The sequence below is a fragment of the Excalfactoria chinensis genome, chromosome 1 (assembly GCF_039878825.1).
Source record: "Excalfactoria chinensis isolate bCotChi1 chromosome 1, bCotChi1.hap2, whole genome shotgun sequence".
NCBI lineage: Eukaryota > Metazoa > Chordata > Aves > Galliformes > Phasianidae > Excalfactoria > Excalfactoria chinensis.
The window spans coordinates 139,700,861-139,727,356 of NC_092825.1; the positions used below are offsets into that span (position 1 = coordinate 139,700,861).

The window sequence follows — 26,496 nt, forward strand, 5'->3', positions numbered from 1 at the left end:
GTCATAAGTGTTTCCAGCAACTGATTACAACTTCAAACTACCCAAAATATTTGTCCAGAAACACAAGTCATCTGGTCTAGAACATTTACAGATTCAGATTCAAAACTTGCAAAGGGATGTGTGATACTTTCAGGTAGATAGACGGTTGCATGTCAGTCAGAGGAGTGTAGTAAGAGCACTACATCACCTCCTGTTCTGCACCTTGTGCTGGTAGCCAGTCACTGCTGGCTGCTATGGAAAGGAAGGTTCACTTTATCAGGCAGCTCTGGGCTTTGGCACTTTTTGATCGTCTAACAGGTAAAAATGAAGACTTCTCAAGATCAAATTAGCTTCTCCTTTTAACTTATAACAACGTCTAGCTGAGCTCCTGCAACACAGGCCGAGTTACCCTCACATTTGATTTAACGCGATTTTCCTTTTTTCAGTTACACCACAAGAGGGAGCGCCAACATTTCAACATTTCCAAGCATTAGAACAAGCTCTTACTGCTCACTGCCGCTAACAGATGCTGGTTCAATATTATACTTCTAGCACAACGACAAACGTATTTTAATATGTTTAATATGCAGAGGTGTATGAAATTTTAAAGGATTCTTTAATTTCAAGCTCTTGAATACCAGAAGAAGAAACATTAATTAAAATAGGATTGTTTTGTTTTGTTTTGTTTTGTGTTTGTTTGTTTGTTTTTTTGTTTTTCCTGCAGAACAGGAAAAGCACATTAATGAGACTATTAGGAATGAGCAGTGGAGCATTACTGGTATTTACAACATAGGCAGATCATGGAGAAATACTGCATTGTTTTCTAATTGTCTCTTTCTACACTGTAGCCTTGGGGTTCTTGGCAAGACTTCTTAGACATCAGAACCTTAGAGATACAGCAGCAACTTAAAGTTTTCTTCATTTCACACATACATTTCATCATTTTACAGAATTTAAGAGAGAAGTCCAACACAACTTGGATGGGGAAAATAGGAACAGTCCAGAGAGTTACAGACTAAAGTTGATACTTAGAAAGATGTTTGCACAATTCTTTAAATATTCAGTTTATAAACACCTGCAAAATTTAAATGGACTTGCCAAATAATAACTTCAAACCATTTTTTTTTTTTTTTTACTCAGCTGATACACAAGAAAGTGTATTTATAAATTTTTAAAGAGATATAGAAGTAGCTTCAAGCCCATGAAAGAGCCAATTCAATTCATAGAAACATAGAATCCTTAAGAGTTGGAAGGGACCTGATCCAGCCTTGCTTTGATAATCTCCAGGGATGGCACAACCACCACATCTCCAAGCAATCTGTTCCAGTGCCTCACCACCCCCACTGTAAAAGACGTTTTCCTTATACCCAATCTAACTCTAATCTCTTTGAGCTTGAAACCATTTCCCCTTGTCCCATCATCACAGACTCTATACTAAAGAGCCCGTTCCCAAAGCAGACAATTCAAAACAGCTTTGTTAAATTCGGTAATTTGTCCCACACCCAACCAGATGAGTTTCAACAATGATTAATGTAAAGTGGGTAAATATGAAAGCCAGCAAAGCAGAGAGAGAGAGAGGGAGGGAGAGAGGATTATACATTCAAAATAATTGCATATAAAACAGTACTTGGAGATTACAATCTATGCTCAAGATGGAGGATCAAAGAAGAGACAAACACACTAACAGTCTATGAAATAGTGGTGTTTTTGTGTTTTTTGTTTTGTTTTGGTTGTTTGTTTGTTTTGTTTTTTCATAAGAAAATTTTAATAGAGCTTTGCAAAAGACTGATGTCCAAGGTCTTGGATTCTGGGAACCACAGTTTACAGCAAGCATATAACTGGGACCTGTATCCTTCTCTTCTACTAAAACCAGCTTAAGCATGGGTTCTTGAGGCTGTTCTCATATCTTATCAGTTGCTAATTATCTCTGGTTTCCTTCTTCATTCTGCACATTGTGACTGTAAAATAGCATCTAATGGCCCACTAAGTATGAGTTACTTAATATACTTTTAATTTGCATCTTCTCCTTTTTAATTATCAAAGTCTTAAGTGATTTTAATTCTGCTACTTCTTCCATGAGGGAGTAATACTCAAGTAGCTCAGGCAGTAAAAAGAGTTTTTTCTTCTGAATGGGGTGAGTGGGAAGGAAATGATCTTTTTTAATGGCTTAATGTTAGGGGAAATCCTAATGTTCTTAGCCAAGTTATCCTGCAGCCAGAATACAGAACTGCCAGTTCAAACTCATCAAAGGCAGTTCAACAAAACTGCTTCTTGTGAGAGGCTGCCAGCTCTCCCAATCCAAGTCTGCTTCAGTGGATGCCAAGGTGTTTCATTTATGTTCAGCAAAAACACTCTGTGGTTCTCCTCTGTAAAGCAATTATATAAAACCTGCAGTAGTTCTTTCCCAAGATCAGCTCCCACTGCATAGTGAGACTGACAAATCAATGTTCTCTAGTGGTTAAAACATACCTTACTGTTCTTTATTTCTGTGTGCCCTGAAAATATAGCTCTGACATAGAGGGATAACACTGCCTTCTTGTCTGATACTGGCAGAATTGTTCATTAAAACTAACCATGAGTCTACCCAGGGTCACCAAAAGCCTTTATCAGGCATGTTGCTCTCTTAAAACACAATATATTACAACCTACAATGCATAAGTTTCTGAGAGCAAGACAAGTTGACTGTGTTTGCCTCCCTGCACTCTGTCCTTACATTTTGTGGAAGGTTGGCAAAATTGTAGAGTGAAGAGTAGTTCTGAAAATAAGGTCTGTAACACAAGTGTATGTTAACAGTAATAGTCAGAATATATTATTTCACCTAGTGTAAGATACTGTCAACCATACCTTATATAATTGGAGATCCATGTTTTTGTGATAATCAAGAATCTAAAACCACCCAAAAAAAATGAGAAATGAGAAGAAAAAAAACAATGGGGAAAAAAAAAAAAGAGTGCAGATACAGAGATTTTGAAGCAAATTACTTTTTTAGATAAATTTGGTACCTTACATGATATGTATGTATGTGGGTAAGTGACAGTCTTGTACTCATAAAAGGTCTTCACAAAACACTGGTTTATCCAGGTTTAAATAAGAGGTTGAAAAGACACTGAAACACTTACTACCAGAAGGAAAATAACTAATCTCCTAAGAAGTAACCTGGAATGGGGGAAGAAGTACTAAATTCTCAGAAATGCTAGCTGCATTAATAATTCATTGTCTATCAGTATCACTAAACTTATACAACACCTTGTAAAAGCTCCACACCAAATTCTAGTTTTTACTTATATTTTTATGTTCTCTGTTATTAATACTCACCTAAAAATACAGCCAATGACATCTCAGAAAATCAGTTCCTTAAAGTTGCTACAAAACACATTATGTTTCTATACAGCAATCTCTAACACTGCTCTATATCTTCATTTTATTTGTACATGTAAGAATCAGGATCCTTAACGTTTTTTATAAAATCATACATTAAATATGTATCCTTTATACATATGTGCATTTACAAAAGCATCCATAATGCTCAGACTTTTTGTAAAAATGCTTGTCAAAGGCTACCACAGCATACTTCCAGGTTGCCTGGCACAGGAGAGGTCTGAGTTTCTTTTCTTGTATTTTCCTTCTAAACACTGTCTTTCTGTAAAATTAGTGTCAGAATTTTACACACTTTATTTGTACTTATTTTTCTGAATACATGAAAAAGTGGACTGCAAATAATTTGGTATGTTGTTTTGCAATGCATTATTATGCATAGGTTTCATACAAAAAGTATGAGGAATTGTGACCCTGTCTAAGACACTAGCTTAGTGTCTTACTTTCAGCAAAACCGAGTGCTGGGTCCTGTACTTTGGCCACAACTTGGAGCAGACTGGCTGGAAGACTGTGTGGGAGAAATGGACCTAGGGGTGTTGGTCAATGCTCCATGGAACATGAACCAGTGGTGTGCAGAGATGGCCAAGTAGGTCACTGGCATCCAGGCTTGTAGCAGAAATACTATCTAAGAAAAATTCTTCTCCAAAAGAGAGTTTTTCCACTTTGAAACACTGAGGAAGTGAAATACAACATTAGAGGCATCCAAATTAGATGGAGGTCATGACTGCAGTATACCTGCTTCTTGTTACATTCAAAAGATGACTGATGTATCAAAACAGTCAGTATACTATACAAGCATCACAGTCTTCCACAGCTGCAGTTGGACACATACCTGTGAATGAATGGAAATGGAAGGTGATGGTGTTCAACTGTGTATTAGGTTAGGTGTCAAACCTTCTTTTACAACACAATGCAATTTGCATACAAAGCTATATGAGATGAGGACTTTAAATTCAGTTACCGTTCAGCAGTTTCCACAAATAGGTGGAAGGTACTTCAGCTGCTGTATCTGTCAGATCACGTGGTCTCTAATCATGATCTGAAAAGCAGTGGTATCTACACCTCTCCATGGGTGTAGCTTCCCTCCATGGAAGCAGCATGCTCTATCCTGGCAGCATGAACCTTCTGCTGGCTACTCTGGTAGCCAGGCTGGCTACTCTGCCTAAACCTATTGCAAGCTGCCACCTTCCTGCCCTCCCCTACAGTGACAGTTATTTTCTTGCCAGCAACATATTCTCCCTGGTTGATGCCAATGAGGGGCTTAAAAACAGCACCAATGGCTTAGTGGGCAGTAATGGTAATAGAACAGTTGGTCTAGATGATCTTGCAGGTCCTTTCCAACCTTGTGATTCTATGATTCTATTCTCAAATAGAACAACAGTAGTCATGACAAAGGAGCAGGGGCACATGTAGAAGGAAATCTGGGGTGTGAATGTGGTAAGTTGTCCCTGCCCTCAGGCTGCTATTATTTTACTACAATATCGGAGAACTCCTTCATAAGGGGAGGGGATGCTATCTGCAAACCTGCAAGTGCTAGAATACACAGGAGCAAATGAATCATTCATAGATGCAGTCAACTGTTTAGAAGAGCCAGCTAGATATTTGTCTAACCTTACATACAAGCAATCAGATAAAGTGCACGTAATATGTATGCAATCAATAAATATACCTGCAGTTTAAATACAAAGAGTACAGATAATAAATCAAAACAGTCATAAATTATATATGCTATGTAATCTGCTTAATGTGTAAAACAATATGTGATTACGTTACTTTACAATAATTGCTAGTATGTATGGGGAACTAGGCTGTGAAATTGTATTTTCATTTAATTAATTCCTCTTATGATTAGAGCTTTTATTTCTTCTTAGCTAGAGTTTAGATCAGTCTATGCCAGTTGATAAAAGCATTTGAACAAATTTTTTATACATTGTTTACAAACAATAAAATCTTGAATATATCAATTTCAAATGACATTTCTCATTTCACTATAAATTAAAAGAACCAGAGAATTGACATAATAAGAGAAAATGCAAATTATTTCCTCTTAAAGATTACAAAATCGAAAACTAAAATCTGTTTGAATGATGCTAAAGAGATGAAGCACAATAATGAAATTCAAAGAAGCGAAGTTAAAGCCCTTACAAATCTTGCAGCAATCAAATATATAGTCATCAAAATCAGGGAATGATGGGTTACTGATTCCTCCAGCAATGGTAATTTACTGGTAAAACAGTCACTGTTTTTGATAACAAATGTGTATCTCTTCTGTTTATATACTTTTAGGTGCACTGAAACATACGGAAGTAGTAATAGAAGACATTCACATTGCAGTCTTATTTAGACAATTTGAATTGTTTTACAGGAAATGTTTACTAGTTCCTCTTTTATTGTATTTACCTGAAACTGCATTTTTAATGAAAATGCTTATTATTTTTCTTCTTCTCTTCTGAATTTCCATTAGATAGTTAACTCTTGAGTTTTTCATGCCAAAAATCAAGTGTAGACATTTTAAGTAAAGCTTGGAATTACAGACAAATATTTATCTTATGGTAAAATGCTGTATCTCTGATTGTTATCAAATCCACATCTACTTTTGATAAACTATAGTATGTATTCTTAAAGGAATCTAATATAGAATTTTGCTTCAAGTAGGCTGAATATATCTCTTTGTGATACCTACAACTTTGTTTTTGAGTAAGCGATGAATTTCCGGTCTCTTTCATGATCTGATTTATGTAGTAGATTTATAGTTAGCATTGACAAATATCAAGATTTCTTCAAAATAGGGCAATGAAAGTATCATTATTTCTAATATGTTAAAGTAGCTTCTGAACTTATTTCATGATTTACCAATTCACTCTAAGGAAGCAATCAAAATTCAGTAGTTATGAAGAAGTAGTCATAGTACTGACATGTTTAGAGGCATAAAAAAAGTAAATAAATCAGATTTAGATACTAAAGCAGTGTATTCACAGGATAACTACTTCAAAAGACACTGATCTCTTGCATCTCCTTAAGTGCCTGAATCTGATAAACAATGAAAGTTACTAAATATCTAGGTATGGCACTTTTCACAATTAGAAATACTGTTATCTGGTCTCTTGTCAATAGTCATGCATACTCCTTCCCCAAAATAGAACTGAAAATACACTACAGCTTGCAGGTATATGTTTTGTGCATATCTGAGATTATCAAAACATATTTTTCATTACCTTCTTCCTATTCCTTTTTTAAATCTCTGGAATGTATTGATTTAATGCAATTGTGCAGATAGTTTGTTTTCTGGGATGGTATTGAATAAGGTCATGTGATTTTTCACCAGGGAAGCTTCAATAAAAAGTAGCTACATAAAACAGACCCTAGCAGGAACAGAAAAAATTAAAATGCATTTCATTGATAATGTTTGTGAATAGCTCTTGTCATAGGAATAAGAAATTCAACATGTCACTGCTGCAGCACTTCAAACTGTTTATGTGTATATAGCTAGTCATCTCAAGCAAAAATAATAAGGAAAAAAAGCTATAAATGTAGTCTATTAACTTCTTACTGCCAGCATTCTACAATACAAGAAAGATATTTTTTTTCTAGTATGAATGACATTTAAATAAAAAATAAAATAAAATAAAATAAAAATAAAAATAATAAAAAAGAGCAAGACAAAAGTCTCTTTCCATAAAATATATTCATGCTTATTTTCAGAAGACTCATAACTGAGAGTTCAGGATTAGATTGAGATAAAAGGAAAGAGGACAAGAAAACTTCAATAAATTTGTCATTTTCATTATCTCCAACAATTTCAAAAGCTGTCTGGTGTAAGTCCACAGAGATTAGAACATAGTGAGGACATACTGCTTTTAAAAACCTCATTCCAAATTTTTGTAGGCTTGTTATTACATACAGAAGTAAATACAAGAATGTAGAAAACTTCAGCATAAATTAATCACTTCCACATCCAGGAAATGCTGGAATCTGCCTGCGTAGTTTGATTTTCTTCTGTTATGCTTCTGATTCCCACATCTCTGTGTGCATATATAGTTTTCCACATCATGGTCACATACTTAATTTTCCTCCAGATACCAAAACCATGAGTGCCCAGAATATATAATGAACAACTAATCAATAATTTTTTTCATCCCTTTTATTCAGCATTAATCTCAAACAAGATTGATCTTTTGGCATTTAAGAATTATATTTCAATGCAAGGTTTAGTTAGGAGGAAAGATTTTCATTATAAAGCCTTGTGCTTTTACTCTTTCATTTCCTGGTCCCATCCCCACTTCCTTCAGCTCTTGCCTTGAACTCATTTCACCTTCCCTCAGGTCCCCCATGCTGCATTGTCCAGTGCATGATAGCACAAATCTTCACACAGTAAAACAAAACCAGAGCTAAGAACAACCTCTCCCAGCACCTAGTAAACTTTCATCTGCCTAATCACCATTCATGCAGATGAAGAGGAAGGAAAAGCACACTGAAGATGGTGCCAGAGCAGAACCTGTAACCCAGGTGAGCCTGGTTCAAACTGTCATTAAACCACACTGTGAGTGACACAGAAACTTGCCCTTCCATGGAATGGGACCTTGCTATTAAATCACACATAACAAAACACGAGACCCTAACATTAACCTATGAATACCAGAAAGGCAGCCCATCCAGGCCAGAACTTCAGAAATCTTTCTAAAAACTCTTTTTCCTTCTGCCTTATGACTGACATGCAACATCTAGCACAACAGAATGGAGATAACACAAAACAATTTATTAAGACTCGTAAAAAGTTTCAATCATTTGTTTTTCACTGTGTTACAAAGCATGTGCATATTCATCAGCCTGTACAGTCAGCTGCCTTATGTGGGGTTTTCCCGGGCTATACCTCAGCTCAGAAAGATTGGCATGTGACAATATAGGCTGGGCATAAAAAGCACATCCTTTATAGGAACAGACATTTTTACCTACTACCCAATGGATAGGAACACATACCTCCCCACCCCCTATTTTATTTTATTTTTTTTAATCTTAATAAAGAATAGCTTATAATGCTCGTTTTCCGTGACATAGCTCTCTTATGCCTCTGTATTTGCATGAGTGTACAAACAGGATTACTGATGCATTAATTGCTTATCTAAGTTTCCAGCAGTTCATGAGTCACTCTAAAGATATATAAATAAATATTAATAAGCCAAATTCAACAGTATTCATCTCCTCTTTCTATGGATGTTGAAAAACTGTATTTATTATTACATGTCAGAATCAACCGAATGCATGGTCAAATCTGAACTACACTGAAGCCACACTCAGCAGTACTGACCAACTAGATCACTGTGTTTCAAGGGATCATTGCCTCACAGTCTTACTGAATGAATTGCAAATGAAAGAGAGAAAAGACAGATCAAGTATAACACAGAGGTTACATTATGGTGGCCACAAGTGATTATAGTTAAATAGTTACAATGTGTGTATTTGATGCAAACAGTGAAAAATGAATTTCTTAGCTATTAAGGCTTCGAAGTAGTTCTATATGAGAAGATCTTACTGGAACAAAAGTCAACAGTTGATCTTCAAACAAATATACTGGCCCTAAATAAGAAATTTAATATTCCTTATGTCTACTGAGGAAAAGGGAGAAGGAAAGCATAAAAAAAATCAGGAATATCAAAATAAAGCATTTTGGTTTCAATCAATCAAAACAGCATAGAACTCTTCACCCATTTAATTTTTCATTAAAATGGAATGAAATATATTATTTTGAAGAATAAAATCTTCCATTTTGAAAACAGAAGTATCTTAAGAGTCATTAAATCTGGGGCAATTATGGTACATTATTCAAAATTCAAATCTAAAGTTTAACAGAGGAACTCTTTTCATACCAGGTGACCCAGTGTGAGTATAGCAAGAAAGAGGACCTTTAAGCTTTGAGTCTTCACTTGCTTTTCCTAACTTGTTCCTGAAGACTGTAGAGTAAAAGATAAATAATCTGAAGAGAAACAGGGACTACCCCTCAAAAGCATGTGCAGCCTTGGAATTGGACAGAAATCAGTGAGCCACCTTTGAGCCAAAACAATAGTGAAAAATCTGTTCAAAATTCACTGTTTCTCTTAATACCAATCAGCAGCATGAGACTCCAGATAAAGTAGCTGGCTTGTATAAAGTAGATGAAATGGGAAATTCCTAAGAAAGGACAATATCCCTACTAGTCACTGATTGCAAGCAGGATGAAACACCCATTTTAACAGACTGCAAGTCTTAAAATAATAAGAAATGAAGAATTCTCCATTTTACTAGGTCAAGTTGTTTCAGAATTTATATCAACTGCTTAGTAGAAGAGGCTGTTTTCTCTTCAGCTAATCAATTAAGGAGGAAAGTTGTGGTACTCCTTTAAGCATGACTGACACGTCAGCTGATGCCAGTCCTTAGTGGAGCACAGGCATAAATGGACCTGTGTCCCCTCCAAAAAGAAAGAGCATGTCACTGCCAGTGACATCTGCATGCAAGAATACAGAATACTTCTAAACAAAAAGGGCAAAGAATTAAAGTTTAAATTTGATTGTGAAACAAAATTTTCTTTCAGCAAAATTTTGAAAATGATGTGGCTTCATGAGGAAAAAAAAATCAACATTATTTCAAATATTTAGGAGAACTCTGGTTAAATTTCTTTCATTTTGAAAATTCTTTACTATAAATAATCTCAAAATGTTGAAATCTCTACTTGACGCCAAACTTATGAATAGATAATATGAAATAAGAAGTTCATATGGATTATTAAAATATATTAAACTGTAGTGTTGGAATAATCCATTGTCGAATAAAGCTGAAGTTGAATACAAACATATGCAATGCTATAAAAATGGCCAAACAAATATTAGTTTTTAGTGAGACTTTTTTTTTTTTTTTTTTTTTTTTTGGTGGCATGTATGCACATAGCCATGGCTAACAGCAGCTTCTTACCTGCTCAGTTAATTCTGGTCCATTGACACGAGCTTGCATGAGAGCATCATTAACAAGTGAGTGAAAGTTTAGAAGCATGTGCTCAACATCGTATGTTCCATGCATGGCACTCGAGAGCTCTTCCAAGGACTGAATGTATCCCTGCCAATGAAGGTCAACTTCTGCCATGTAGGCTAAGCAGCCTCGTATGACGTTGAGGCAGTAGCCCATACAGGGCTTACTCAAAATCAGCCCCTGGCAATGGGGGCAGTATTGCATTCTCAATAACGCTCTGCTGCAGTCTTTAGAGAAATGCATATGGTCTGTTGTATTGATTACTTCAATCCCCAGATTCAGAGCCTGCAGGAAATTCCGGCTGGGTAACAGTGATCTTCCCATTCGTCTTACTACTTTCTCAGGAATGTCACCAAAGGGCCTGATATCTCTTCTTGCCATTTGGAGGCATTCTGCGTATTCCAGTGTAACATCAGTCAGACCTGGATTAATCATGTGATTGTAGACCACTGGGAACAAGTTGTCAAAAAATCTGTTGACGCATTCCTTTATGCTGATGTCTGTGCCAAATATGAAGAGTGCAATGTCTGTGAAAAACTCCTGAACACGTGTAGCAGCCTCAGCAGCCATGTTTCTATATGCATTGCAGAAAAGTGTGCTTGTGTAATTCTCAGCCAGTTTGATGAGCATTTCAAAGGTTTCTGTAATGCAAAATAAAGTTTGAAAAATCAGAAATTAGTACAAGAACTTAAAGAAATCACATAAGGATTGTTTTAATTTTCATTTATCCCAAAAGCATTTTTGCAAAGAAGTTTAGAATTTCTGAAGAGATAAACTACACGCAAACTGTGAAAACTATATTTTCTACTTAGACAAACACCTTACAAATAATGCTAGTACAGAATAATAATCTGTTAATAATAATCTGTTTTCTTGGAAGAATAAATTATTAATTAAGTAGAGTCTAAACAATTTTAAAAGGAAATCAGTTGTAAGCTGTGTTATTAAGCTGCTACATACAATGAAGCGTTACTGCACCTGTCTACATATATACATACAACAGATCTCTCAAACCACAAATCATTCTGTAACTTGCAATGATATTGAAATGCTTTTAGTCATTCTCCTTCAAATCATATCTCTTACTATCCCTAAGTGGATGGGCAAAAGTAACATTAAACAATAGAAACTACTCTTCCATTCCATTAAAAGTTAACTTTTAAAAGATAAAAGAGCTCATCCTCTTGATGAAAGAAGAAGAAAGGAGATGTACTAAGCATACACAAGAACATATTTTTAAATAATGCTGATTAGTCTGGCAATTACTATTGTTGAAGTGATGGAAGATGCAGAATTGCTCTCAAAGCCTCCATATCTCAACAGGCTATGAGTTTCTTTCATTCATTGAAACTGAAGCAAATATATTATTATTAACATTTTACACAAATGAATTTCCCTTCAGAAGCAATATATGACAGAAGACAAAAATGACAGACTGGGGTGGGAGGAAAGGGGCATGAAATGCAGTGCTATAAAGGGACCAGTGTTATAAGAGGGACTGTAGCCTGGTCTTCAAGGGAAATTCTTCTGGTATCCTGTACACCCTTACAATTTCTCATTTATTTATATTTTTTCCAGTATTTTAAATTGAAATCTCCACAGAAATAAAGTTGAGGAAAAGCATTAAGTACAACCAGTACTGTGCAAACAGTGATGTTAAAAACAGGAAGAGTCGAGCAGCATGAAAATACGTCAGGTAATTATTAAATTATTAAATGTCTATAGACCAAGGTTAACATCATCATCTATATAATATCTTTATTACTGAACCACATAAAATAAGTGGTAAGTTTTCAATCCATACAAAACTAACACATATAAAAGACATTTAAAACATAACCAAGATGACCCAGACAAGCTCTTTTTAATGTTATTAAATGCTCACTTGTTATTAATTGCTTCTTTAATTCACAGGCAAACAGATCTCAGTGACTCTTACCTCCACTCTCTATGAGATTAACCACAATACAGTATCTGCAGCATTACTGTGTTGCGACTTCTATTGTTTACCATGGGCAGTAAGCAAATTCATTTTTCTTTTGCTAAAGTTAATATGATTTGTGCATTCCTAAATCAAAAACCACAACTGTCAACATACCAACTCATTAATTTTTGAAACAAAAGTGTTATCTCTCTTCCTGATTTAGTTAACAAACAAACAAACAAAAAAAAGACTAGAGGAAAAATTTTTAAAAAAAAAAAAAAAGTAGCTGAACAGTTTTTACTTTTACATACTGCATTTATTCACTGGATTCTTTTGCCTGTATACTACTTATTTATTTATTTATTTATTTATTTAGACAATAGCATATTGAACAAAGTGGTCATAAAGCGATGTAAGATAACTATCAGACTAAGAGATCTTTTTTAGAAATAATAGTATCTTTCATTTGCTTCCTTTAGCACTTCTGTTCCTGAGAGACATAGATAATTCTAAACCATAAAGAAATAACAATAAAACCAGTAGATTCGTGGTTTTAAAAGACATAAAATTATACATATGCCTCATTTACTATTACACTGCAAAGCAAGGGGGGCGGGGGGGAAATCTTGTTTTTTATTGCTGTATATTGATTTGGCAAAGGGATCTTTCTCCCTGCTCATATAAGGGGAGCTACTACATTTCTTTAATCTTGCATTTGGTAGAATGGCCCTGGCCAAGGGGAAATCCCAGTTCATTTTTCAGACTAGCTATCTGGCCTCATGGCATCACTGAACATGAGATTAAACCCAGGATTTCTGGTAGTTAATGTATGTTGTTAAGACAACATCTACTACTCAAAATTTCTTTCATCAACTGCTAAGATTTTTCATGAGTTTATCTTATGAATTACTACCTGACATTTGTCAGCAAGATGCTTTTTAATGACTGTTAATGTTTAATTAGAGCTCATGCAATAGTGCCAAGAACAATAGATGTTAAATTTAAATGTAAATCAATGTTTACTGTAGTATGAATAATTATGCAACTAAGGGTCTGTGTAATTATTCCCTTGAGCTTTATATCTTAACACTTCTTAATCTGTATCAAATTCCACTCAAATATACTATTTTTTCTTTGCTACATGATCTACATTTAGAAACCATTATCTATTTTTACTATTCAGCTTCACTGAATGTGCTCATAGCCTTTCACCCTCTTTGTAGATGTTCTGCTAAGACATGTTTTGCAAGTTCTGCTGTAGCCGTGACAGTAAATACATTCTCAAGGTATGTAATGATTTCCAAGAAGGAGCTATAGATAACAGCTGCTGTGAATATGTCTCTTCCAAACTATAATCCCACTGTGATTTCTACTCCATTGTGTGATTCTGCTCCATCATGCAATGTGACAAGGTGCCCACATCTCTTGCATGACTCAAAATGGAATGGTTATCTTCATAGTCCCTTTCCAGCTGTCTAACCTAGCTTATGAGAGCTAGAATCAATCTTACTAAATAATGAAACCACATAGAAACAGAAGGCCAAGAGAAATGTGAGATGCCCTCTAATACATATTTGGAACATAGGATAAGTACAATTGTATCTATATTCTTATATTTCAACATATTTACTTAACTTATTCTTAAAAAAAAAAAAAAAAAAAAAAAAAAGCTCTCAGGGAGGCCACAATCACCAGGAAAACTGTTCCACTGCTTCACATCCTCTCACCTAATGGAAATGAATTATTTACCTCTCCCTCCATGTAAGTATTTCTGATTAGATCCTCTCCACCTCATTGCAAACATCACCTAAGTTCCACAGCAGATGTCTGCATCTCAGTTAACCAGTAGAGAGGAACAGGCATGATTCATCTGAGCTAGTTTAGGTGTCCACATGGAAATAAGACAAATCACGCTCCTTCTCTAATTATAGAGAGAAAGAGAGTGATTAGTTTGGAGAACATATGTGAAGTCAGGTGATTACTTAACACTTAAAGATGTTATTTAACATCTCTGCTTATCCCTGACATAGAAGTAAATTATATTAGTTTGGCCACAGCTTGTCCCTAGTGAACAAAGTTTCACTGCTACTTCTCAACTTAATATCGTTTTGTGTTCAGCTTTTCAATATTTCAGCCTGGAATTAAACAGTCCAAAATGCTCACTTTTCTGTTTAACAAGAACAAGCAAATAACTGCCCTATTCAACCTTTCTCTACTTCTACACATCCAAAGACAATTACTCATGTACATGGCAGCGTGTATTTGACAAGTAAAACTCCTTTACATCCTGACAGTGATGCCTCATAAATATGCAAAGAGGTCTTTCAGCTATTAAAACTTTGATCAACAGCGGTGACATCTGGGCTTTAGCAGAATTAAATATTTCCAGTAGAATCTGGCAGAGCACGTGAGAACATTCTGATCATCTACATTTTTTGATGACTCTGTATGAGAATGTAATTTATAACATCAGAATCCTAGAGTAATGGATACTGTGATGTCAGTTATTAACACCTAGTTTATCTTTGCAGTACAAAGTATAAGGCACACTACAGTGCCTTCCAATTTATATAGTTCATAAATGATTTTGAATGAATGGATGCAAATACTGGTGAAAGCAGTGAAATTTACAAGGACAACTGCCAAACTCAAAACCCACAAGGAAGAGGGCAGTAAAAGACCACATCACCTTATCAGACCTCTCACATGAGCTCACAGGGTTGTGATTCATCTCAGCTACCACTGCAGCTAAATACCATATCCTCATTTATTTATTTATTTATTTATTTTTCCAACAGTGGAAAGTAATGGGGATGTTTAAACTGTGATTCATCTTACTTATTTTAGGTGTTTATGAGAAGATGAATCATGCCTCTATCAATTTGCTACAGAGATTGCCAAGGGTGTCAAGCCCAGCAATCCACTGTTATACTAATCAACATTAGTTTTGTTATTTCTCTTGTAGACCAAGGTTATCTTAATTACTTATTTACTCGTAAATTCTTTACTGTTGACATATCTACTTCTATCTTCTATATTGTTTTTACAACTTTTGTAGGATTAACTTATAGTGTCTGCCACTAAATTTCCACAGTGGAAAATCAGATCAAGCTGTTCCTTTCAGATATCTGGCTGTCCAGAGCCTTTCCTGTAAGTAGATCTGTTTTAAAATTTTACTATATTCATCTAATGTCAGCTGCATCAGTGTGATGTGAAACACTGAATGCATTTCTTGTGAAAGTAATGAACTTCTAAAGAAAATGCTTCTTATACAAAAGCTGAACAGTACGCCTCTGTAAGTTGCATGTCATGTCCCATTTCTTTATGAAGGCTACACTGAGTTTAATGTTGGCCAAAATGATACACTTTTAAATGCATGTATTTAACATACATGTACTTGTGTACCTTATACTCTGTTCCTCCAGTAAGAGGCAATTAAAAAAAAAAAAAAAAGCATTAAATTATGAACTAAACTCTTTCCTCTTTTGTGTTTCTGTTGAACTATTTTGATTCTGCATTAATAACCAAAACACGAAAGATTAAAAAGAGTGTAGGACATAATGGAGGCTTTGCAGACAGACGAATTTTAGTACTATTTGACTATCAGTGACTCAACAAGCCGAGACTCTCATATTTTCAATCACTCTTCATATGTAAATTGTGCCATAAAACTGTGGTCTAATTTATCAGTCTCCCTTCTTTTCATTCTCACCTCTGAACATGACTCTTTTCCAGAATACCACTACAAAAGATGTGTCATACATAATGTAAATGCCAATACTTGAATGCTAAAACATCCAGAAACAAGCCAGAATTTCAAAAAGATCACTCACTGACAGCAACTGCAAAAAATACATGCAGAATCTCTCTGTCTGAAAAAAGTGTAATTTTCTAAGACACAAAGAAAGGTGATTTATTTGTAACATTAAATTAAACTGCACTTCCAATATTTTGCACATTTCTAAAGCTTCCCACCCAAGCCCACTGCATTAAAGAGGTATAAGGAGAGAATCTGAATACAGGACTCACAAATGCAATTGTCACAATTCCCAGACATGTTTCAGGTCACCTCTAATAATTATTTCCAAGATAATCTGCATGATTCTACAGACTCTACAGAGGCCACTCCCGAAACACAGTGTGAAAGGAACTGTAAGTTTTGGCATACTCCAGAGTTTTCCAGAAAGCTCTCAATGTCCTTGTGACAGTGCACTCCTTGCTTCCCCACCCAGCCTGGTCATTATACCCAAGACTTAGCTCATACAAGGAGGTGCAGAAGACCTTGTCATTGAGACTAATAACAACAAGGATTTCACTGAGACAGTTAACAGCCACCATATTTTCTAAAACTGATTGCTCAGAGAACTGATAACAGACACCTAGCTCAACAGATCCATTTCTAAGTTGTATGACTGTGAGTGGATTGTCTTAGTTTATAAGCAAAAAGCAGATTAGGAACAGAACCCCTTAGAAAGTTCCTCTTGCAAGCAGCTGGCTGTACACCAGAATCTCTCCTTAATTAGGGACACCTCTCAAGGTTACTTAACAGCTCTGCAGAGATTCACCTGTGATGTGGTAACACCTTGCCGACAGATCCTCAGTAAGTTGTATATTGTTTTTCAGCTATACTACCTTCCTAAGCTTTGATCTCAGATTCATTATGCACCCCTCCCCCTCCGTGTAGGGGATAGGCAAAGATATCTAGCAATTTTTAATTTTGTAAAGTTGCTGTCATCATTGTTCAAATTACCACATTATTTTATATCAGTAAATATATTTCTGCCTTCTCCTTACAAGTGAAGCGTGCAGTGTTTTTGTCTCCATCCACAACACTCCTATATCCCTCTGACATTGCTGGAAAAAGAGGTACATGGTGGAAAAGCAGTACAAGTTGTGCCCTCTGTTAAACATACAGAGTAGCAACCCTGTTCTCCAGTCAATTTAGCAGACCACTTTTAACCATCAGCTAAATCCAGTTTCACAAGAAGATTATGCATTACACTATTTCTAAAGCTGGCCACTTGCCTATGAGTGACAAAATGTCTGTGATCACAACTCCACAGCAGAGTACATTAAAAAGAAAAAGAACTGAGACAAAAAGATGAAAACAAACAGTGTACATCTCTTTTGACTATACAAGGAAAGAAAACTTACATTTTGGTTTCAACGTTATGTTTCTTGCATTAGAAAAGCATGTCATTTCAATCTCCTTTAATCCTCAGGGATGAGTGATAATTGCAGCTCTTGAGCACAGAAATATTGTTCTGAACACAGAGCTTGCTCTATAACTTTCTAACGTTTCTGTCTATTGGTGCACATGATAGGAGGAGTGATCCCCCATGTGCCCAGCACTGAATAAACACATACATTCTTTATAACCTAGTTATGGTTATAGAGTATGATTCCGCACATCATTCCCATATAGATTAAGATGAAACAACATTCAAGGTCCATACATAAAATAAATAAATTTTAAAAACAAACAAACAAACAGAGAATTTCCTTTTCTGATCATCACTTCTACCTTTCTTGAGGGAAACTGTTATTTAAAATCTAATATTCCAAAGACATTACAACAACTAGTTATGTGCATCGGTGGAAAATCTGACACAGCATACTATATTGTTGATGTGTAATTGTAGCCAAGGTTGTAGCATTCATCTGCCATACACACTGGCCTCTTGTGACATAGAATAGAATAAATAGCCTGGTTCCACTAATGCTCCACAGATAATGATCTTCAAACACTAAGAAAAATCACCAGGTAACAGTTTCTATGCTTCTTTGAGAAAAGTGAAGCAAGTCACTGTGGTGTTGGACCACCTACTTCTGCTTAATCACATAATCATTTTCTGACCCTTGATCTCAAAGTCCAGAGGGGAAAATGAGACTGGAAATCTCATACATCTCATACCGTTCACAGAGATAAGGAAATGTTACCAGCTCTTGATTTTTATTTTTTTTAATATTATTATTATTTTTAATAATCTATTGTGCTCTACTATGGTTTGATCTTTGACTGTTAAACACAGGAAATTCATTCATGTTGTGTGCTGCTGGAACTTGGTGATTTTTCACTCATTCTGTCCAGAAATGAAGAACTGAGTATGTGATGCTAGCTAGAGGGAGCCTGGGTCAAATCCTGACAAGAAAAAATGACTGAATTTTCAAAGAATGTGTTAAGAATACTTCTCTGAAGGAAATCAATTACCTGGACTAATAGTGACAACAGTGTTGCTCTTTTATTTAGCAGACAGGAAAGAAATTTATTTTGGAGAGTGGAGTCTGAAAGGTTTTCAAAGCCGCTTGAGTTTCAGCCTGTATTTTCTTGCTAAAGGAATCAAAAGAAATGGTTTAAATTCCTTCAGGTAGAAAGCAACTGCACCCGAATCTCCTATATTATCTGCATTGTACATATGCCATTACAGCTGTGTTAAAAGCTTGTAAAATACATTAGAAATCAGGTTCTTTGGGATACTTATGGTGGCATAATTTTTGAGCACCTGCAGTAATTTGGAAACTGCAGTAGCTATAGAGTGTTAGTTAGCTAAATGTCGGGTTTTTTTCAGAGCACAATTCTGGATATAGACAATCACACTTTCTCTAGCTTCTGGTATTTCACTATCAATCCAAGATAAGTTTGTGAGTGAGTCATCCCAAAAAACTGCTGTTCAACAGGACCTGATGGCCTCCTGGCACTACATGAAATTATGATAGTCAGAGCTGTCAGCTGTACACATTAATCCCATTCACACATTTGTATCATGAAAGTCTGCCAGTTTACAGGTTGATACAGAATATAAGCCTCAGCAGGCTGACACACATCACAGAAAAATTTATGTGTCAGACCTAAATACAGGAAGGATGTCTGAACCCATGGAAGTCAAATTTAACTGCCACGTTTGGTATTTAATTGCTTCTCTGAACTTAGCTTTCTAATCTAACTTTTAAATATTGTTTACAGACTTAGAAGCTTTACTTTTACTAGATGTCAAGTTCTAAAATCTAAACAAAAAATCCATTTAAATTCCATTTTTCTTACTGTGTGGTAAAAATACAGCATATCAATCACTTGTCAGTCACACAATATAGTGAGTGAGAAATGGCACTTTGAACAGTGTACTTTATTGACTGAACAGTTTTAATGGATTATATTATTAAAACATATCCCATCTAATCAAGAATCTTGCGGATCCTTACCTGTGTTAACAGCAGGTAGTAATACTTTGCAAAACAAACATACAGCAAAACCAGGGGGATGTTCTATTTATATTTCAGCAGCAGAAATACTAAAGACTGTAAAAGCTAGTAGATATTCTTATATGTGCTGTTATTATAGAGTATTTTACAGAATCTGTTCCATGATATTGCAACATAATTAAACTGTAGTGAGAAGCTCTCTTCTGAGATAACAGACCGAAATATGAGATATGTTATTCAGGACTGAGCACTGGGTGCCAGACAGAGACAAATGAGGATATGGAAAGAGAAGTAGAATACTTACTATTTTTCACAATAATCTGCAGTGTAACTTGAATCACTGAATAATACTGGGAATATATAATTTATTATATATATTATGTTGTATATGTATAATATAGATACAATAGTGGGAATCAGGAATCCCGAAGCTCCAGAAGCCCCAAACTGACCTGAGGTTGACTAACTGTAAAGTCTTTCCTTACTGTAAAGACTTGGAAAAGTTCTATAATTCCCTCTGTTTCTATTCCTTTGAAACACTTGCAGAAAATATTTACTTGAATGAGTTCTGTAAGGGTGATTTATTATTTGACCTGGATGTTTTGTACATTAAGTACCTATATATATATACATGTATATGTATATATCTTTAACATTATATGAAGCCACTGCATTTATTTGAAACATCATTAATATTACATCTGTATTTTCATATCACAACAATAGACTGAGGTATATGACTTTTTATGTGCGACTATCATGCTAATTACAATTGACTGATTACGTTTTCTGTTATAGAATAATAGAATTCTTAGAGTTGGAAGGGACCTTTAAAGGTCACCTAGTGCAATTCCCCTGCAAAGAATGGGGATATTCACAGATAGATAGGCTGCTCAGACCCCATCCAGTATCATTCTGAATGTCTCCAAGAACAGGACTTTCACTACATCTCTGAGCAATCTCTTCCACTGCCTCACCACCCTAATTGTAAAAGATTTTTTTCCTTATGTCCAACCTAAGTCTACTCTCTTTAAGCTTGAAATCATTTCCCCCTGTCCTATCAGCACAGATCCCTTTAAAGAGTCTGTCCCCTTCTTTCCTGTAGCTTCCCTTTACATACTGAAAGGCTGCTACCTGGTCACTTTGGAGGCTTTTCTTCTCAGGCTGAACAGCCCCAGCTCTCTCAGACTGTCCTAGTAGGAGAGGTGTTCCATCCCTTGGATTATTTTTGTGGCCCTCCTCTACAGCACTCCAGGGTGAGATCCCACCACTGCAGAGTAGAGGAGCAGGATTGTAAGGCTGGGAACTATTGCACTAGTGCTAAACCAGCAAGATGGAACAGACAGCAACACTATTGATACCAACTAAATATTTGTTGAAAAGGAATACAATGAAAAACAAAATATCCAACAATATGGAAAGCAAGTACACCTAGACTTTATGAAAGAAGACTTACGAGATTAAGAAGATGTAAGAGATTTCATGCTCAGGATAGGAAAGGGAAGATCAATAAAATAAATGTAAAAGACAAAAAGAAAAGAATTCAGAAAACTCAGAAATGACGATTAAGATCACACAGGGAAAAAATCAACAACTTCAAAGAAATTGTATTAAAAATAAAATTTTAAAGTACCCAACAGAGAAGAAAGATGGAAGCCCTGCTTACTTAGGAAAATCAGTCATTACTTTCAAATACAAAAAGAATGTTTACAGAAAATGAAGAACAAAACAATATCAGTGTAAGGGTAAGCAGAAGTGTCTGCTCTTTTAAGGGAATCTAGTCAAGGGCCCTATTCCAAGGCAACTAGGGAAAATAAGAAAGGGAAGCAAGCATGGGAACTATGTGACATATATTTATGAGCATTTCATGGAGAACTTCTAACCTGGATGCCAATCACAAGAAACAAATCTCTCAGTGACATTAACTGGGCTATGAAACTACAGGCACTGTTTCCAGGAAGATCAACATGAACTTCGCATCTGATAAGACTGTGAACCAAGGAGCCTGGTACAGTGGAGAAACAGCAGAGCTCTGCAATCCGTAGGGGTGCATGGGGGAACAGAGCAGTAGGAGGAAGAATAAAGGCAGATACATAGAAAAGAACTTAAAAGGGATGGTTGCATGTAAAATGTGGCCAGCTAGTACACTTGTCTGGCTAAGCTCTGTGCTAGATCACCACAGTCTGTCCTATCTTCTGTCTTTCATTAAATCTCTTCTTATCTCCCTCTGTATTTGCATACTCTCTTGTGTGCATGTGAAGCTGCAATGACTACGTGCCAGGTACTAGTGATACCTGGATGTAGGTGACTGAAGCTCAGTCACAGCTCCTGGAGTCAGTCAGGGAACAGGCCCTCCATCCTGCAGTGCGAGGCAGTGGGATCTTATACTCCCAGACAATGGGGTGGAAGCAGTGTGTGCTCCCAAACTGGTGTGAATGAGGCAAATACAAGGCTCAACACTAGTAACTGTAGTGCAGCTTTGTGTCAGAGCACATATGCCTTATGCCAGCTGCTAGGAGGGGTCTATATCTTCTTCAACCATTTCTTTTTATTATTTATTTATTTATTTTAATTTGTGTGTGTTTGAGTTCATGTGCATTGCAGCAAAATTGATTTAGGCAAGTAGGGGACCCATGAAGCAGCTGTGAGGGCCTGGGATCCAGGCAGGGGTGCTGGAAAGACAGAGATGCCATGCCAGGCATAAATAAGAAGGACATGCACATTTGTGTGTGCTTGTGAAACAAGAGAGTGCTGTGTGTGTCCTGAAATGGTGAACTTGTATTTCTAACAGCCAGAGAGGAGGAGGGGGTCTCTCGTTGTTTAGGTGAGAAGCTGGTTGGTAAAATTTACCACTACTCTGTCATGTAAAAATAGTTCATTTTGATTCACACTGTCAGTAAATAAATCCCTGTGAGACTTTAAGAGAAGAGCACAACTTCTGCATATTGCCCAGAAATCCAGAAATGTTAAGTAGATCATGCTTCAGAGGCTGTTCTGTTTTGCATTCCAACACCAGCTGCCAGTGCTCCCTCATGCATTTGTTATTACAATACTGGATTGAAATCTCTCTCATTAACTAATAACATAATCTCATTTGTTTTATTATTGTCATTTGGAAGTACTGCTCTGCTATGCTTTGCAGAATCAGTTGTGTATGCAGTTAACCAATGTATAGCAACCACTTTCTGAAGCTAGATTTATACAGTTCTACACCTGTTTCTTGTTAGAAAACACTAAAAGCAAATACGTTTATAAAAGCCCAGTGCAGTATTCATTTCAGTCACTTTACTACACACACTCTAAATATTACTTACTTCAAAAAACAAAGTTAGTATCTCTCATCTGAAATTCTTGTCCCATGTGAAGAGTTGTAAATGAAACATCTTGGACTCTAAAACCAAGTATTTCTAGAACTTCCATAATAGAGACAAATTATAAAGAATAGATGCTGTTTTCAGATAACATTTTTCATACTGAAATATACTTAGTATCTCTGTGTCATGCAGTCATGTTCTTGACGCTAAAATATACCAAATATAGTAACACTGAACATAATATAAATGATTTTAAAAGTTATTTTACTTGTTATATGTCTGAAACACTTCAGTGTGCTTCAGATGTAATATTCAAAACACGATGAAATTAGCTTTAAAATAAATAAATGACTGAAAAATGTCCTAGACAAGCTTGAGCAGTAGGCCCTGGTGGACCTCTCATGAGATTCAGCAAAGCCAAGGGCAAGGTTTTGCACCCAAGTTGTGGCAGCTTCTGCTGTCAATACAAACTTGGGGATGTAAAGATAGAGCACAGCCCTGCTGAAAGGGATGTGGGGGTGCTGGTGGATGGCAAGTTGGACACTGGCTGCATTAAAAGAAGCATGGTCAGCAAACTGAAGGAGATGATCTTGCCCCTCTACCTGATCTAGCTGTAAATGCCTGTTTTTTTCTGCAGGGGAGTTGGAATAGATGAACTTTAAAGGCCTCTTCCCAACTCAAACGATTGTATTAAAAAAAAAAAAAAAAAAAAAAAAAAAAAAAACAGCATCAGTTTTCACTTTCAAACTCACTTATAATTGAATTGGTTGACATAATGTGCTAGAACATCTAAAGCCGAGTGATAGAAGCATTTATATTCAACAGATGCCAATAACACTATTTATATTACCTTAGCTAGTTTAAAATATTCCTTTTAATGTCTTCCAAAATGGGATTACTGGAATGATAATGGTCAGATTATCATGAATTAAAAAACAAAACCAAAATACCTGTGCAGTTTGTAGAGAAAAAATTCATGTTTCTACGACGGATCATTTGAATAGAGTTTGTATAAACTAGTTAGATTACAAAATATATGGGGATAAGTTTATGGAAGACTGACTTAAATAGACTTTGGATCAGACCTTCAATTTGCTGTTGACTTCTGTATACTTTGAATACATAGCATGCACACAGGAATTTTATCACGAGACTTAAAAATAATTTTCACAATGCCAAGTGGAAATTTTATGCATAAAGCTCATTTTCATGATGAAAAATCATCAACTATATAAACATATATATGTGTGTGAGTGTGCAGGTGTAGTTGATACAACAGAAGGAAGAGATGTTATCCAAGGGAATCTGGACAAGCTAGATAAGTGGGCCCATATTAACTTAATGACATTCAACAAAGCCAAGAGCAAGGTGTGGCACTTGAGTCAGGGCAATCCCAGGTATGTGTACAGACTGGAAGGAGAATTTACTGAGAGAAGCCCTGGAGGCTGGTGGATAAAAAGCTGAACAGCAGTGTGTGCTTGCAGCTCAAAGGCCAACAATATTTTGTTGGCTGCGTCAAAAGAGCAGTGACCAGCAGGGCAAGGAAGGTGATTGTCCCCCTTGATTTTACCCTCATGAGGTTCCATTTGGAGTACTGTGTCCAGGTTCAGGGCTCCCAGGACAAGACATGGAACTACTGGAGCAGGTCCAGAGGAGGGCCATGAGAATGATCTAGAGGCTGGAGAATCTCTCGTACAAAGACAGGCTGAGCTGGCTCGTTCAGCCTGAAGAGGGCTTGTGCAGACTTCACTGCAGCCTTCCAATACTTGAGGCGAACTTCTAAACGTGAAAGTGCCCAACTTTTTACATGGTCTGATAGTGATAGGACAAAGATGAATAGTATTAAACTAAAGGAAGGGAGATTTAGATTAGGTATTAGGAGAAAATGCTTTACTCAGAGAGTGGTGAGGCACCAGAACAGGCTTCCCAGAGCAGTTACAAATGTGCCATCTGTGGGGATGTTCAAGGCCAGGTCAAATGGGACCCTGGGCAGCCATCACTAATGGGTGGCAGGAGGGCTGGAACTAGATGATCATTAAGGTCCTTTCCAATGAAAGCCAGTCTAGGATTCTATGATAAAGTTTAGGATTTAATCTAGTAGTATTTCCCCAAATGAAATCATAATTGGAAGTATGTATTCATTACATGAATTGTACAATGATTTCTTTTCAATTTTTGTATGAGAGCTATTATCAATATCATTGCACAGCACTCACTAACTTATAAGCCCAGAGCAGTCTGACAGTTATCAACTATGAGAAAATACAAATTTACTTTCATCTTCCCAACCTATAGCAAATGAAAGGAACGTACTAGAAAAAAAAAGTAATATAGAATTGGGGCAATTTAAAGAAATATTAGGTTTTTTTTTTCAATTACAAGCAACTTTTTAAGGTTCTTTAGCATTTATCGACACGGAAGGGACTTTTTTAACATAAGTGAAATGAGAATAGATGATCAGTTTAATTGAGATGGTAAATAGTGGGGTGTGTGATATCACTTTGATTTTTAGAAAATACAATAGATTAAGATGCACCAACGCTGTTATTCTCATTCCTTTCTCTCAGAAAATAGTTTTGTAAGTACAACTTATAAAACATCTGCACATATTACTCTGCACAAACTCAGTGGAAACATAACACTGTATTAACTAAAACACCATCAAATATGATGAGAACTCTTATTTAAAACAAACAAACAAACAAAAACAACAATTAAGGCTGTTTTTGTGCATCTTAAGTTTTGTTTCTTCGCAGTCTCACAGTCATTTCAGTTCTAATACCATCTGCTCTAGACAAAAATGTAAGCGAATAAGATTAAAAAATGTATTCAAGGACATCACATATTTTTTGTTGAATAATATCTTTGTATGTCTTTCACTATGCATACTGTATTTTTATTTTTTTTCCTCACTGGGACAAGCTATTAGCTTGCAGTGCTTTTGCTCTGAATAATTACTCTTTACCTGGTTAACCCCTGAAGCTAAACTTTCTCTTTCTTGAATTCTGGGCTCTGAAGAGGTTCAGAAAATGCTGCTCTGTTTCACTTTGTAGATTATTCTGAATTGCATTTTTTTCCTTCATTTTCTCTCCTCCATTTTAATTCATCATTTTTTATTTCAAATAGACAGCATTATTTTTTCTGTCAGTACTTAGTATCATGATCTGCTGCCTAATTCACAGATTCAATGGATTGTACAGCAGAGATGGACAAGAAATACCTGTCCTACCCCCCTGCTACTAAAATTAGAATCCTGATCATTGCAGGTCTGAAACACTGAGAAGATTAGATATAAAATTCAGGTGATCAATCTCATATATTTTTTTACATCCACTGTATTCCACTTTGTTTACATTTTATTTTACTGTCTGAACATTTCATATTTACATTCAGCATATATTCTGGTATCTATAATCTTCAGGAACTAAACATTTCTAAATAGCAAGTAACTGTTAAATTTGAAATAATATCTTTATCGTACTTCAAGTATAGCTGTCAGTGTGATTAATAGACAGGTACCTGCAGTGTAGAAGTGTATTTCAGCTTTCAATTCTAGAACATTTTCAGTGGGATCTAAAGCAGTTGCAGTGGAGTAAGTCCTGAATATGCTTTGTTTTCTTTCCACTGACTACAGATTGGATGGGGACTACTAATTCAAAGATAGCTGCTTAAATTAGAAACTTGCAGTGCTAGATAGAAGAAAGTCTA

General features: G+C 35.9%; 1 protein-coding gene across 1 annotated transcript in view; it reads right to left on the reverse strand.

Annotated features, from left to right (window-relative positions):
• GPC5 (glypican 5) overlaps positions 1 to 26,496 on the reverse strand; it is a 532,643-nt gene that overhangs the window by 453,265 nt on the left and 52,882 nt on the right. The window contains exon 3 of the mRNA XM_072355922.1: positions 10,297 to 10,991. Coding sequence (XP_072212023.1) covers positions 10,297 to 10,991 — 695 coding nt within the window. The remainder of the gene's footprint in view (positions 1 to 10,296; positions 10,992 to 26,496) is intronic.